This window comes from Lissotriton helveticus, chromosome 6, assembly GCF_964261635.1.
Source record: "Lissotriton helveticus chromosome 6, aLisHel1.1, whole genome shotgun sequence".
In the NCBI taxonomy this organism is placed as follows: domain Eukaryota; kingdom Metazoa; phylum Chordata; class Amphibia; order Caudata; family Salamandridae; genus Lissotriton; species Lissotriton helveticus.
In genome coordinates, this window is record NC_136067.1 from 382,572,482 (window position 1) to 382,587,400 (window position 14,919).

The following is a 14,919-nucleotide window of genomic DNA, read 5'->3' on the forward strand; positions in this document are numbered from 1 at the left end:
TGAATCAGATAAGATATGGGACAGATAAAAGATAAGGTGTTCAAGACCATCATCATCCTGATGTTGTAGAAACACAGCTCCAATGGCCCGATCTGAGGCATCTGTTCCCACAACAAAATTTACCGGCTGACGCAAGATTGATGCTTGCATAAAGGCCTTCATTAAATCTATAAAGGCCTCTTCACCTTGATCATCCTATTGGAAACCGTGATGGGGTATGTCTTTCTTTATCATTCAGGTAATTCAGCTAGTTAACTGGGCATATTTTTCAATAGACCGCCTTCAGCTATTTGCAAAACCAAGGAAACATTGGGTTTCTTTCACATTAGATGGAGTTGGCAAATCCAGAATGGCATAAATCTTGCACTTATCCACAGAGAATCCAGTACTGTTGACCGATTAGCCTAAGCACTCTACTTTGGGTTGGTCAATTTCACACTCCTGCAGCTTACAAAACAGCTGATTCTGACTGAGACGAAGTAATACCTGTCTGAAGTGCTGATGATGTTGAAAGGGTGGGTCTCTGGGATGTCATCGAGACAAACTAACAAAAATTGATTAAGGTTGTCAGCAAATGTATGGCCCATGAAACTTTGGAAGACTGCTGGAGCATTGATCAAACCTAAGGGCATGACATGGTATTCAACATGACTGATAGAATTTCTAAAGGCTGTTTTCCACTTGTCTCTTTCTTTGATGCGTTACAGGTGGAAAGCTCCATGGAAGTCTAAATCGGTGAAGACCTTAGAATCTCTGATGTACTCAAAAATATCCTTGAATCCTGTGATCTTATTTAATCCTCTTTAGTCGTCGCAAGGTCTTAATTTATTCACCTTTTGAGGAGCAAAAAACTTGGAAGCACCAGCAGAGGATGAATAAGGCTTTTCCGCAAGTTCGCCTCCAGATATAACCTTAGCGTTTCCTTCTCAGATTCGGAGAGGAAATAGATCCTTCCAAGTGGAACGGTGGATCCTGGTTCAATGGTAATGGCGCAATCAAATTCTTGATTAGGTGGCAAAATCAGTTCCCTTGGTTTCTCCAAACGATTAGCAAACTCCTGATTTTGGTTGGGCACTCCCTGAAGGAAATGAATCATACTTGAGTCAGTTCAAGGAGGTTTGACAAGCTCTTCACTGGTCCATTAATCATCAGTGGAATAACAGAATTTGTGACAGAATTAGGAGGATAAAGAAATAATACTGGTTTCCCAGTTTATATATGGATTTTGTCTGCTCCGCCTGGGAACTTCTAGAATAGCTATGTGGTTAGAAGAGAAGATGAGATGAAAGGAAATAGTTTTGTGATGATTTCCAAAAGCCAGTCTAAATGGTGGCAGAAACCAGGAGTATGCCACCATCAGTGTGCACCTGTTTACATATATCTTTAGTGATACGGAGAACTTTTGGCTTTTTGGCCCAGCCTTCATTCAAATACACTCCACTTGCACCACTTTTTAAGAGGGCCAAAATCCTTTCCCTACCCCCAGTGGAAGTACCATGGAAACAAGCAGGAGAAAAAGTGAGGATTTGTATTTCCCAGACAATCCAATAAAGGGTTTCAGGTCCTCCTATCTTATCCCCCGTATTAAGGGACATGACATGGCATTTCCCAAAAACTTCTGGGGACGCACCGGGCAGATTCAAAGCAAATGCTCTGGAGATCCACAGTACAGACATAGCCAATGTTTACGCTGGTATTTTATTTCGGACTCCATAAGAGGTACACTGGCCTACGCCAGTGTTCTCTTTCGGAATCAGTAAGAGGTCCATGGGTCAGACCAAGTTCCATTTGTTCTACATTAGAAGGGTCAGCAGGCTCTTCAGAGGAAGCGTACTGAAGGTCTAGTACTGGCAACAGCCAAAGAGGAACGGGCTCTACGTCTTTGGGATCAATGTTCCTGCAGTCGATGCTCAGTATGCAGGGCCTGATCCATCAGCATACAGAGGTTTTCTGCACAAACAGAATTGACCAATTAGTCTTTAATCTCATTTTTAAGGCCCCTGCAAAACAGACTAAGTTAGGTTTTTTTCAACCCAGGTAGTTTCTGCCGCCAACTGGCGAAAATGGATAAGTTGGTCAAAACGTCTTGCCCTTCTTGTTGTATATTGCAAAGAGCCTCTTCAGCATAGAATTCAAGTTGTAGTCTTTTGAACATTTGTTTAAAGGTTGATGGGAAGGTGGAGTAATTCGACAATGTGTCATCTACGGCTCCGAGGAGGGTCACCCAAGCCAGGACTTGAACCGACAAGGCACTGATTGGGTAATCAACCTTGGCTGTTTCTGGCGAACATTGAGCTCGACTGAAAGAATTCCATCAAATTTATAACTCCTGAAAAATGTGGAGTTGTTGAAGAGACAGTTGGAACATCAGATGCCTTATCCACCAGGTCTTGCCAAAGAGACAGATTCTCGTCTTGCAGTTAATGTAGTTTCTTTGTCCGTTGCTGGACAGTCTGAACAAGGACCTGGGCTTGATCTATTTTAACTGCTGGGGGGTAGCATATGCTTGTTCCATATCTTCGCAGTCAGACCAGGATTTGTAACGTCGCAAACTGTCAGGATACTGATGCTGGTATGAAAAATTCCGGCAACGGGTAGACTGGAGGCCCTAGTTCTGACTATCCTTGCCTGCCAGAGAAAAGGGCGACCCCTTCTATTAGCCGCAATGCTGGCGATTCTAGCTAGTGCCTAGCAGACAGTGCCTTCAGGAAGGAGCCCCAAGTGGAGGAAAAAGCCAGAGGGCAAAAAACCTCCTGATGACAGCAAGACTCCAGTAGCAGGAAAACCAGGGGAAATGACAGCACAATACTGGTAGCAGGAAGTCCAGGAAGAAGGACTTGAAGGTACCAAAGGAAAACAAGAACTCCTTAACTAAAAATACCGCCTGGACCAGAATCAGGAGCGAGATGATAACACCAGGAAGCGGTATGACTAAGGGAAGAAATGACTACTTCCCTTATATACTTAGCAAATAGTAAATTACATCAAAAACAAGGTGCTGCCATGTTGAAATTGTAGATTTCAGGTTAGTAAATAAGGCCAGGTGGCCATTTTGGATTGGGCAAGATATGTTCCAGCACAGGGCATTCTGATACTCAGAATTCCCCAGGAACAAGGAAACACCTATGGCCTGTTTAGTGCACCCGACTCTTCACAGAAGGAGGGCAGCTAGGACGTTCCACCAGCCGGCCGCTTGCAGGTAAGTCTAATTAGGGAGCACAACGGCCTGCTGGCTCTACATAGCCCCAACTTGCGCTCACCTCGCTGTGCGTCCCACTCTCCCAAGGCAGGCACAGGGAGTTGCATCGAGCTGAATGCCAGCGTACGACATGGTCATGCACAGATGTGTGTTTTTTCTCTCGCGCTCGTTCATTCACTTCCAATAGTACATTCCTGAATTTGCTGACATAATATGCACCTCACAGATCTCAGAAGAGGGCCCTATATACTATTGTATGTTGTGCACTAAAAGTGCTAGACTGCTTCTAGTCACATTACTCTTTTTGCATGCAAGGGTAGCCAATCAACATGCTATTGTTATTTGTTCTTGCTTTCAAATGTAATATTTCTCTTTTCTGTTTTCTTCTAGTTCATTACTATACTTTTTTTCCCCCAAACAGTGATCGTAACAGCCCTTGCTGCAAAGGTTGTCAATTTGAAACAGCCCAGAAAAAGTGTCAGGAGGCCATTAATGCTACTTGCAAAGGAGAATCATTTTGCACTGGTAAGAACTGGTCCTTTTTTTCTGTAGTTCGTGAATCTGACAAATTACCAACTAGGTGAAAATAATTTATCAAAAGTCCGATTTGCTGAATATCACAAATAAGGAATGCCTGTAAAAAGTCACATCATCAAGGGCCTAGTCTCCTGTCCAGATGAGTCTAAAAATGTTTTTAAAAACTGCACAAAACTCATAAATTAATAGAATTGGAAAACTCATGCAAACTATGAAGTAGAGGTATATACATTTAAACAAAGGGTATTAAAACTATTTGGTAGGAGGACTCAAAAATAAAGCAGCTGGATAAAAACAAATCTGAGAACTGGTGAGGAGGAGGAGGAGGAGTGGTGGGTGACAAAGGGCCAGCAATTGTTGCCATGGGGTGGGTAGGGAGAGTAATACGGAGAACAGTCTGGACAATTCAATTGAGGAGGCAAAGAAAAGGAGGGAGAAATGCAGTGAATGTGAAAGAAATAGGGATCTGAGGATGAAGGGAGGTCTGTGGTGGGATCTTAAATTGTATTTAATAGAAGGAGCCAAGCAAGAGGAGTCATTCTCATCATTCATCGCAAAGGAAGCATCATCACTGGATTTCTCATCATTCATCTGCACAGGAAGTGACATAACAGGATTTCCAATCATCTGAGCAGGAAGGTAAATCACTCCCCTCCCCTCCCAGGATCTTTGTTAATGGCAGCCACAGTGTGAACGCTCAGCAGAGGCATGTAGGTGGTGTGCTAAAGGCATGCCCGTGCTTGCTCATCCACACCCTGGCCCTCCTGCTGCTACCATGTTGCCTCCCTCTGCTTTCTCAATATCCAACCTCTACTCCACACGCTTCTGTCGCACCACACAACACTGAGGAGCATTCTCCCTGTGCTTCCTGCCAATTTTTAGGCATGTACCCACACCCAACACTCACTGCACCAACACCCCACTCTCTGACACTCACACAATCAGGCAATGACCCACACTACACACAAGTATGCATGCTCCTTTACGCCTGCTCACTCACCAAACAGCCACCAAGATCTAGGATCTAGGACCTTCTGCACTACTTGATCACGGAAACCTGGCTGTACCTTGCGTCACCACGGCCGCAACCCCTGGCTACAGGATTGCCAGGCAAGACTGACTTCACAAGTCCGGAGACAAAATCGCCATCACCCACAAGAATACCATCAGCTGCACCACATATACGGACATGTCATCCTCCAACATGGATCACCCGATGTTCAAGCTCCAAATCACAGCCAACTTCACCCTAAGTGGCACTCTCTTCTACAGACCACCAGGACTGCGCACCATCAAGGGCTTTGTCTCACCACTTGACTGCTAGCAATTACATCCTACTCAGAGACTTGAACATCGACCTGGTAGACCACACCGACCCCAACTCAAGAGCACTCATTGAAGACTTTGGAATCCTGAGCCTCACCCAATGAGTAAAGGGATCTACCCACATCGCCAGGCACCTCTTGAACCCTATTTTCACCCATTTCAGCAACATGTAAGTCAACGAGCCCACACCACTTCCCTGGACAGACAGCGCCCTCGTCAAGTTAAGCACCGCTGTCACTGTCCATCGTACATGCACCACCGCTAGACCAGCCAGCCAAAACTGAAATGGCATCACTAACAAGAACTGGAACACCGCTCTCAACTCCCACTGACCCAAACACAGTGACAGCCTCTCCAACCTATCAAGAATTTCAACAATTGAATCCTCTCTGAGCAGAGACCCTGGCCCCCCTCAAAAACAATACAGCAAGATCTAGAGCTTAGGCCTGTTGGTACACGAAGGAACTCATGCTGATGAAACACCTCTGCATATTACAGTAGCAGAAATTGGAGAATGAGCCAGAATACCGAAGACAGGAGCACGCTCACATCCGGCTTCAGAGGCAACCATCAATTGATCCGGTCCATCAAACTTACCTCTCTGGCAGACTGCATCGATGCCAGCAGCAACAGAAGCAAATAAATTGTTGCAATTAAGAAAGATTTCATTACGATCGGTTGCCTCCCACTTGACCACTCCCTCGCAGGACCTCTGCAATAATCTCTCTCAATTCTTAAACAACAGTCACCTCAGTTTACAGCCACTTCAGCCTGCACCCAGACCTGACAGACCTCGCCAAACGCCTCCCGATCTTATCCAAGGAACCAATATTAAACACATGGCCTTTCATCACTACAGACGAAACCTCAGTCACCATGAAGTCCATCTACTCATGAGCCTCATGGGACCCTTTCCACCACCACACCTACTCCAGAGGACTGCAACCCATCAGCACCATGCTCACACCCATTCTGAATGCCTCCATTTCTTCTGCCACCCTTCCAGATGCATGGAAGCGTTCAGCTTTTTTCCCAATGCTGAAGAAACCCTCTGCAGACCCTTCAATGTTTGTCAACTATAGACTGATAGCCTTACTCAACTCCTCAACACCACTCAACTCCTCAACACCACTCGGTCTGATTTCAGACCCAAACGTAACACTGAAGCTGCACTCATCGCAGCCACGGATCACATTAACATGACTCTGGACAGGGACACAGCAGCCCTCATCCTCCAGGACCACTTTGCAGCATTGACTCAGTCTCCCACCCCATCCTAATCCACCGCCTACATGACATCGGAATCCAAGGACATGCATTTCGATGAATCTGCTGCTTCCTGACAAGAAGAACCCAGTACACCACGGACGCCCATGACCTCATCTGCAGACTTCTGCATTGATCCTCCCTGAGCCCGACCCTCTTCAACACATACATGAATCCTCTAGCCAGCATTATCCTCTCTCACAATATCAACATCCTCTCCTTAGCTGATGACATGCAACTCATTCTCTCCCTCATGGACATGGATGGGTGGTGAGTGGGCTGTGGCAGGGCCCTTAAGCCGCTTGTGTAGCGCTGTGTGCGTTGTATTTTTTTAACTTGCTGGATTTTAAAAGCATCTTTCTTTTAATCCTTTCTTGACACTGATGCTAGGCGGGTGACGGGATAGCGAGTGAGGCTTCCCGACAGAGTGAGCCTTCCCGACCAGGCGCCTCTTAGTGCAGAAATTACAACACCTACCTGATTGGTGCCGCGCACCGGGGGGCTGTACTGTCATCCTTCCTTCCCGCCCCGGTCCGACGCGGTGGTTAGCACCTTTGTGCGGAGGGCGTGGAAGGTGAGACAGCCACTTCCGGTGCACGGGAGGCCGATCAGCGCTCTAGTGCTCCGCACGCAGACGGGCTGCGGGGTACTTAAGGCACCTGAAGCGTCGCCCACATTGTGGTGAGTGGGCTGTGGCAGGGCCCTTAAGCCGCTTGTGTAGCGCTGTGTGCGTTGTATTTTTTTAACTTGCTGGATTTTAAAAGCATCTTTCTTTTAATCCTTTCTTGACACTGATGCTGGGCGGGTGACGGGATAGCGAGTGAGGCTTCCCGACCGAGTGAGCCTTCCCGACCAGGCGCCTCTTAGTGCAGAAATTACAACACCTACCTGAGTGGGGCCGCGCACCGGGGGGCTGTTCTGTCATCCTTCCTTCCCGCCCCGGTCCGACGCGGTGGTTAGCACCTTTGTGCGGAGGGCATGGAAGGTGAGACAGCCACTTCCGGTGCACGGGAGGCCGATCAGCGCTCTAGTGCTCCGCACGCAGACGGGCTGCGGGGTAATTAAGGCGGATGCCCTTCCGGCCGCGCGCCGAAGGCAAGCCCGTCTGCGCCCGTCCGCGGCCGGAATGGGACAGGGGCCAGAACCCCTGGGCAAAATGGGGGAATAATACGGTGGAGCCCTGGTCAACTCCGCGCACTGTGTCCCGATACTAATGAGGCTTGCCTTCATAGCCTGAGAGCTGAGGAGGACAATGCCTGTAAAGAATGTAAATACACGTGGGGTACCAGTCAAACTATGAAGACTGGAGCCCTAAGGCTGACATGCGGGCGCTGGCCGGACGGCTGGACTCCATCAACCAACATGATCGCAAGGGGCAAGGTTAAGACAGTTTTTTTTTGGGTCGCTATTCATTCCGTTGCTGGGACTGTATTGCGTGAGCGGGACATTGATTACACCGGCCGTTGGTATCCTGTCTTATGTGAGAGCCTGTAACTAGTGGCCGGGTACATATTTGTTGGTGGTCTTCTTCTTCTTCTGTTGATCCTTACCACCTTCGTTGTCTCATTCTCTCCTCCTCCATTCTTTGTACTTGTTGTACTTTTTCCCTTCTTTGGGGCAGTTCCGGGGCGACAGGCACGCTGTTTATGGGCTGGGCCGTAGCCATCACAGGGGTGCAGGGTGGCGGGTGTGGGGGGGGTTTGTTATTTTAGTTTTTTTTGTTCTATGGTCCCTTTTGCTCTTTTCTAGCTTGGGAGGGTTCTTTCCCCTTTGTAGGGCTGGCTGTCCCTTGGTTTTGTGCCTTCTTTCTTTCTCGGGCGTCTTCTTAAGCCCCTGTCTTTCTCTTACTGGGGTGGGACTTCTGGGGTGATCTCGGGGAATGTTGTTTACTTGTATGGTGACCTGCTAATTGATATTACCATCTCGGTTGTTTAGCTTATTTGGTAGTTATAGTCATTGCCTGCCTCAGTTTGTTATCCGGGTATGTCCCCCATGTCTTTTGGTTTTTCTCCTTTTTACGTGAGGTGCAATATCCTTGTTGTGACAGCCCCTACTCTCCTTTGTAATTTAAAAATGAAAACCTAATATCCTTTGTTTTCCGCCCCACGACCGGATTTGGTGTCTTTTCACGTATCCTGTTTGCCGATTGTATGCCTTCCTCCTGTGTATGATCGACTGTTTTGCGGCCGGCCATGATGGTTGTGGGCCTGCGCATGTATCTCTTTGTGTTTTTTCGAATAAAGGTTTTCAAAAAAAAAAAAAAAAAGGCTGACATGCGGACTACTAAATGTCAGATCTATGGTTAAGCATAAATTGGACATTTATGATCTGCTCATGGAGATGAACTTTGATCTTTTATTTCTTACCGAGACATGGCTTGACTCCCATTCTGAGCCAGATGTAGTTGCCGCCCTTCCGGAGGGTTATACCTTGGTCAGATGGGATAGACCTGTGGGTAGAGGCGGTGGAATAGCGATAATTTTTAAATCCCCGCTATGTTGTGAATTAGTACCATCTACTATAGCAGATAGTGAAGTAGGTGCCTTCTCTATAAAGATTAATGCAGGTAATACTGTGAAGGGTCTTTTGATTTATCGTCCACCTGGCCCTTCTGCTCGTTTTTCCGTCAGTTTGCTTGAAGGAGTGACGGAAGAGGCCCTGCGCAGGGATAAATTTCTGCTTCTAGGCGACCTTAACCTGCATTTAGACGACCCACAGGATAGGGGAGCCATTGATGTTTGTCAGGGACTGCATGCTCTTCAACTCCATCTTAGGTCCCAGGCATTCCCTACGCATCAAAAGGGCCATCTTTTGGACCCTATTTTTGCCAACTGGGAGGAGGTCAAAACTAAAACACCTATACCTATTCCTTGGTCCGATCATTTTTTTAGTACCTTTTTCTATAGATGTGCCAATAATAAAAACCCAAGTGCAAGTTAATACTAAATACCCCAGTCGGAAATGGGCAACTTTCTCCAAAGCAAAGTTTGACACTGCCTTGGTCAAAGGAGGTAGACCAGGAGGTCTGGATGCCAATTCTGCATCGGACAGACTGGAAGAGCGTATCAATGATGCACTGGACGCTACGGCCCCACTGCGCGCAAAAAACCCTGGCAGCAGACCTCAGAAATCCGCCCCCTGGTTTGGCGATGAACTTCGTCAAACTAAGGCGGAATGTAAACAACTTGAAAGGCGTTGGAGGGTTGCCTTTCTGGAACAGGCCAAACAAGAATACATGGCTAAACGGAGAGTTTCATCAGAGGTGGGACTGTCTCCAGTCCCCAGAAATGCACAGCTAAACGCCACTTTGGGCTGTACCTATATACGAACATTATTCTTTTACTTATTCCACATTTATCCATGATAGTCCAACTCATTTATCATCAATATTCCAATTTTTCTCAAACGAGAGGGCCCACTTCGTGTGCACGTTGATTTTCAAATTTCTACTATTCTCCTGGTGTCACGAGGACTTTGACCAAGAATATGACAAAGACGAGAATTCATTTTAGGCAGTATTTATTGTATAACCCAATGCATTTCGGGCATCCAGCCCTTCTTCGGGGGTCACTGTAAATTATAAAAATATGACAAGATTACCGAACTGATTCACCCCTATAAATACATTTTTCACTATCTGTGCATATCCAACCACATTTAACTATTACTTTTCATTAAAAAGACATCTCAATAAACATTAAATTAATCTACACATGTTAACCAAATAATACCACCTCAGATTCGAACCCCTGTTTTATGCACATTGCATCATGCTGCATTATCGCGCTAAGCCACCCTTTATCCTAATGATCTATACCCTTCTTTTCTTAACTCAGCAAACAATTTCTACAATGCATGAAAAAAAATACGTGGAAGTCATGTTTCTCGAACGGTGTAGCCTCTGTGTTAAATGCCATAGCCTCAAGTTCAAGAAAGCAGTAAATCTTTTCATTAACACATTTTTAACTAACGGTATTTAACCTAGATAACATCGTCTAGAAGCCCTTTAGAAAAAAAAACCATCCCCATTCTATGCTTAAAAAACATGTTCACCTAGCTTACACGTACCTGCCGTCCCAGCGTTAACAGCTACATTGTATCTCTGGTAAAAAGAGAGTTACCAAACCACCCGTCCTCCCTCTTTTTAAACAACATCTATTGTGCTCTGGTTGGTCCGAATTGTACAAAAAGTTCCCACCCTTTCTCATGACAAAATGATTACACCTGAGGTCTGTGCTGCCACAAAACTACAAGTCCCATCTTTCTATGTTCCTATGTGTATTCAGCTCAACTAAAAGACATCTTTAGTCACAGAAATGAAAGTCACATTAGTCCGACAGTAATTTATAAAAATCATGCTGTTTTTTTATCATTTCCAAAACCGTCCGGTATTTCAATCCAGTTCTCTTGCTGCCATCTCCATGAACCACGATGTGGGTTTCGGTGCGCGATCTCGTATAGTCACACAAATTTCCAATCTTGTCTTTATGGGTGCAGTCCTGTAGTTTGGGCCAAAGTTATAATGTTTTTTTATGAAGGCAGGACGCACACCTTTTCTTCCAATGTTATTAAACCTAATTTTAATACTATGTATCCTTTTTTTAATCCTTAAGTGCGTGCAGTTTCCTGTAGTGCTATGCCCTAAGCACAGGGGTACTAACTTCATCAGAGGTGGGACTGTCTCCAGTCCCCAGAAATGCACAGCTAAACGCCACTTTGGGCTGTACCTATATACGAACATTATTCTTTTACTTATTCCACATTTATCCATGATAGTCCAACTCATTTATCATCAATATTCCAATTTTTCTCAAACGAGAGGGCGCACTTCGTGTGCACGTTGATTTTCAAATTTCTACTATTCTCCTGGTGTCACGAGGACTTTGACCAAGAATATGACAAAGACGAGAATTCATTTTAGGCAGTATTTATTGTATAACCCAATGCATTTCGGGCATCCAGCCCTTCTTCGGGGGTCACTGTAAATTATAAAAATATGACAAGATTACCGAACTGATTCACCCCTATAAATACATTTTTCACTATCTGTGCATATCCAACCACATTTAACTATTACTTTTCATTAAAAAGACATCTCAATAAACATTAAATTAATCTACACATGTTAACCAAAAAGTACCACCTCAGATTCGAACCCCTGTTGTATGCACATTGCATCATGCTGCATTATCGCGCTAAGCCACCCTTTATCCTAATGATCTATACCCTTCTTTTCTTAACTCAGCAAACAATTTCTACAATGCATGAAAAAAAATACGTGGAAGTCATGTTTCTCGAACGGTGTAGCCTCTGTGTTAAATGCCATAGCCTCAAGTTCAACAAAGCAGTAAATCTTTTCATTAACACATTTTTAACTAACGGTATTTAACCTAGATAACATCGTCTAGAAGCCCTTTAGAAAAAAAAAACATCCCCATTCTATGCTTAAAAAACATGTTCACCTAGCTTACACGTACCTGCCGTACCAGCGTTAACAGCTACATTGTATCTCTGGTAAAAAGAGAGTTACCAAACCACCCGTCCTCCCTCTTTTTAAACAACATCTATTGTGCTCTGGTTGGTCCGAATTGTACAAAAAGTTCCCACCCTTTCTCATGACAAAATGATTACACCTGAGGTCTGTGCTGCCACAAAACTACAAGTCCCATCTTTCTATGTTCCCATGTCAAGTCAAGTCAAGTCAAATGATTTGTATAGCGCACTACATACCCAGAGGGTTTCAAGGCGCTTAGGAAGGGGAGGAGGATTATTTGTCAAATATCCACGTTTTAAGCTGCTTTCTGAACGCTAGGTGGTTCTGGGTGAGGCGAAGGTAAGCGGGGAGTGAGTTCCATGTTTTAGCAGCCAGGTATGAAAAGGATCTGCCTCCCATGGTGGTCTTGTTGATGCGAGGTACAGTGGCGAAGGCTTGGCTGGAAGAACGTAGTTGGCGGGAGGGGGTGTAGAAGGACAATCGAGAGTTGAGGCAATCTGGTCCGATGTCGTAGAGTGATTTGTGTGCGTGGGTAAGCAGTCGGAAAGTGATCCTCTTATTGACGGGTAGCCAGTGGAGGTCTTTAAGGTGACCAGAGATGTGTTCGTTACGTGGGATGTCTAATATGAGCCTGGCTGAGGCGTTTTGGATTCGTTGGAGTTTCTTCTGGAGTTTAGCGGTGGTGCCTGCGTAGAGGGTGTTTCCGTAGTCCAGTCGGCTCGTGACCAGAGCGTGGGTGACTGTTTTCCTTGTTTCGGAGGGGATCCAGCGGAATGTTTTTCTGAGCATGCGAAGAATGTTGAAGCAGGAAGAGGATACGGCGCTGACTTGTCTGTTCATTGAGAGTGAAGAATCCAGGATGACGCCAAGGTTCCGTGCGTGGTCTGTCGGGATGGGTGCTTTTCCGAGGGCTTCCGGCCACCAGGAGTCGTCCCAGGCAGAGGGGGATGTACCTAAGATGAGGACTTCTGTTTTGTCTGAGTTCAGTTTCAGACGGCTTTGTTTCATCCATTCGGCGACTTTTTTCATTCCTTCGTGTAGGTTAGTTTTGGCGGTGCAGGGGTCTTTGGTGAGAGAAAGGATCAGTTGAGTGTCATCCGCGTAAGAGATGATGTTGAGGTTGTGTTGGCGGGCGATGGCCGCGAGGGGGCTCATGTATACGTTGAAGAGGGTGGGACTGAGTGAGGATCCTTGAGGTACGCCGCAGATGACTTCAGAGGCCTCGGACTTGAACGGAGGAAGGCGGACTCTTTGGGTTCTTCCGGTGAGGAACGAGGTGATCCATTCAAGTGCTTTTCCTTGTATTCCGATGTTATTGAGGCGTTGTAGAAGGGTGCTGTGGCAGACTGTGTCGAATGCTGCGGAAAGGTCGAGGAGGATGAGGGCGACTGTGTCTCCATTGTCCAGTAGAGTTCGAATGTCATCTGTTGCTGCGATGAGGGCGGTCTCAGTGCTGTGTTTTGCTCGGAAGCCAGATTGTGAGGGGTCGAGGGATTTGTTGGCTTCGAGGAAGGCGGCGAGCTGGTTGTTGACGGCTTTCTCGATGACTTTTGCCGGGAATGGGAGAAGCGAGATGGGGCGGTAATTTTTGAGTTCGGTGGGGTCCGCTGTTGGTTTTTTCAGAAGGGCGGTGAGTTCAGCGTGTTTCCAGTCTTCTGGGAAGGTAGCGGAGTTGAAGGAGCAGTTGATGACGTTTCGGAGGTGAGGTGCTATGACGGAGTCTGCTTTGTTGAAGATGTGGTGAGGGCATGGGTCTGTGGGGGATCCAGAGTGGATGGAATTCATCAGGCGGATGGTGTCTTCAGTGGAGATTGGGTTCCAGGCGTTAAGGGTGTTTACGGGGGGAAGATGGTCAGCAGCTGGTAGGGTGGGTTGGTTTCCGGGTTGGTTGTCAAAGCTGTTGTGGATGTCTGCAATCTTGTTGTGGAAAAAAGAGGCTAGGGAGTCGCAGAGGGTTTGAGAGGGGGTGATGTCGTTGGAGTTGGCCGGGGGGTTGGAAAATTCCTTGACGATGTTGAAAAGTTCCTTGCTGTTGTGGGCGTTGTTGTCAAGTCGATCTTTGAATGCTGTTTTCTTGGCTTTACGGATCAGTTGGTGGTGAGTGCGGGTGGCGCTTTTGAAGGCGTCCTTGGTGCTGGTGGTTGGGTCTTTTTTCCAGGCTTTTTCAAGGGAGCGGCAGAGTTTCTTGGATTTCTTAAGATCATCGTTGAACCATGAGGCCTTCTTGCTGCCAGGTTTGCTTTGACGTTTTTTCAGTGGTGCTAAGGTGTCGGCGGTGTTGGATAACCATAGGGTGAGGTTGGCGGCGGCTTCGTTGGCGTTAGAGGAGAGGGCTGGGGAGTTTCGAAGGAGTGAAGCGGAGATTTGGTCCGTGGTGATATTGTTCCAGTTTCTTTGCAGGGTAGGTTGGGAGTGGTTGATGGGTTTCGGCTTGTTGTAGGTGAAGTGGACGCAGCTGTGGTCGGTCCATAGGAGATCCGTAGTGTGGCTGAAGGAGACATGATTGCTGGAAGTGAAGATGGGGTCGAGTGTGTGACCTGCGATGTGGGTGGGGGAAGTGACTAGTTGTTTAAGTCCGAGGTTGGCGAGGTTGTCCACGAGGGTGGCGGTGTTGCGGTCGTTGGTCTTCTCAAGGTGAAAGTTGAGGTCTCCCAGAAGGATGTAGTCTTTGGAGGGGAGCGCGTGTGGAGTGATGAAGTCCGTGATGTCTTCACTGAATTTAGCGCGAGGTCCTGGTGGTCTGTAGAGGAGGGTGCCTCTGAGTGTGGTCTTGGGGTCGGTGTGGATCTGGAAGTGAAGGTGTTCGGAGTTGGCGAGGTTGGTGTCAGAGCTGATTGAGATGCGGATAGATTTCTTATGGACGATAGCGATTCCTCCTCCTGTGTGGCTGGTACGGTCTTTGCGAGTGATCTTATAGTCTTCAGGGATGGCAATGGTGATGTCTGGAGCGGAGGAAGCATTCATCCATGTTTCCGTGAGGAAGGCGACGTCTGGAGAGAAGGTGTCTAGTAGGTTCCATAGGTCAATGGCGTGCCTGTGCACCGATCGGGTGTTGAGAAGGATGCATTGTAGGTGGTTGGGGTCGGGAATCTGTGGT

The 14,919-nt window shown here is 46.7% G+C and overlaps 1 protein-coding gene across 1 annotated transcript in view; it reads left to right on the forward strand.

Moving 5' to 3' along the window:
- The window catches only part of ADAM17 (ADAM metallopeptidase domain 17), a 578,388-nt gene that overhangs the window by 428,221 nt on the left and 135,248 nt on the right, over positions 1-14,919 (forward strand). Inside the window, exon 13 of the mRNA XM_078647824.1 lies at positions 3,621-3,724. Coding sequence (XP_078503950.1) covers positions 3,621-3,724 — 104 coding nt within the window. The remainder of the gene's footprint in view (positions 1-3,620; positions 3,725-14,919) is intronic.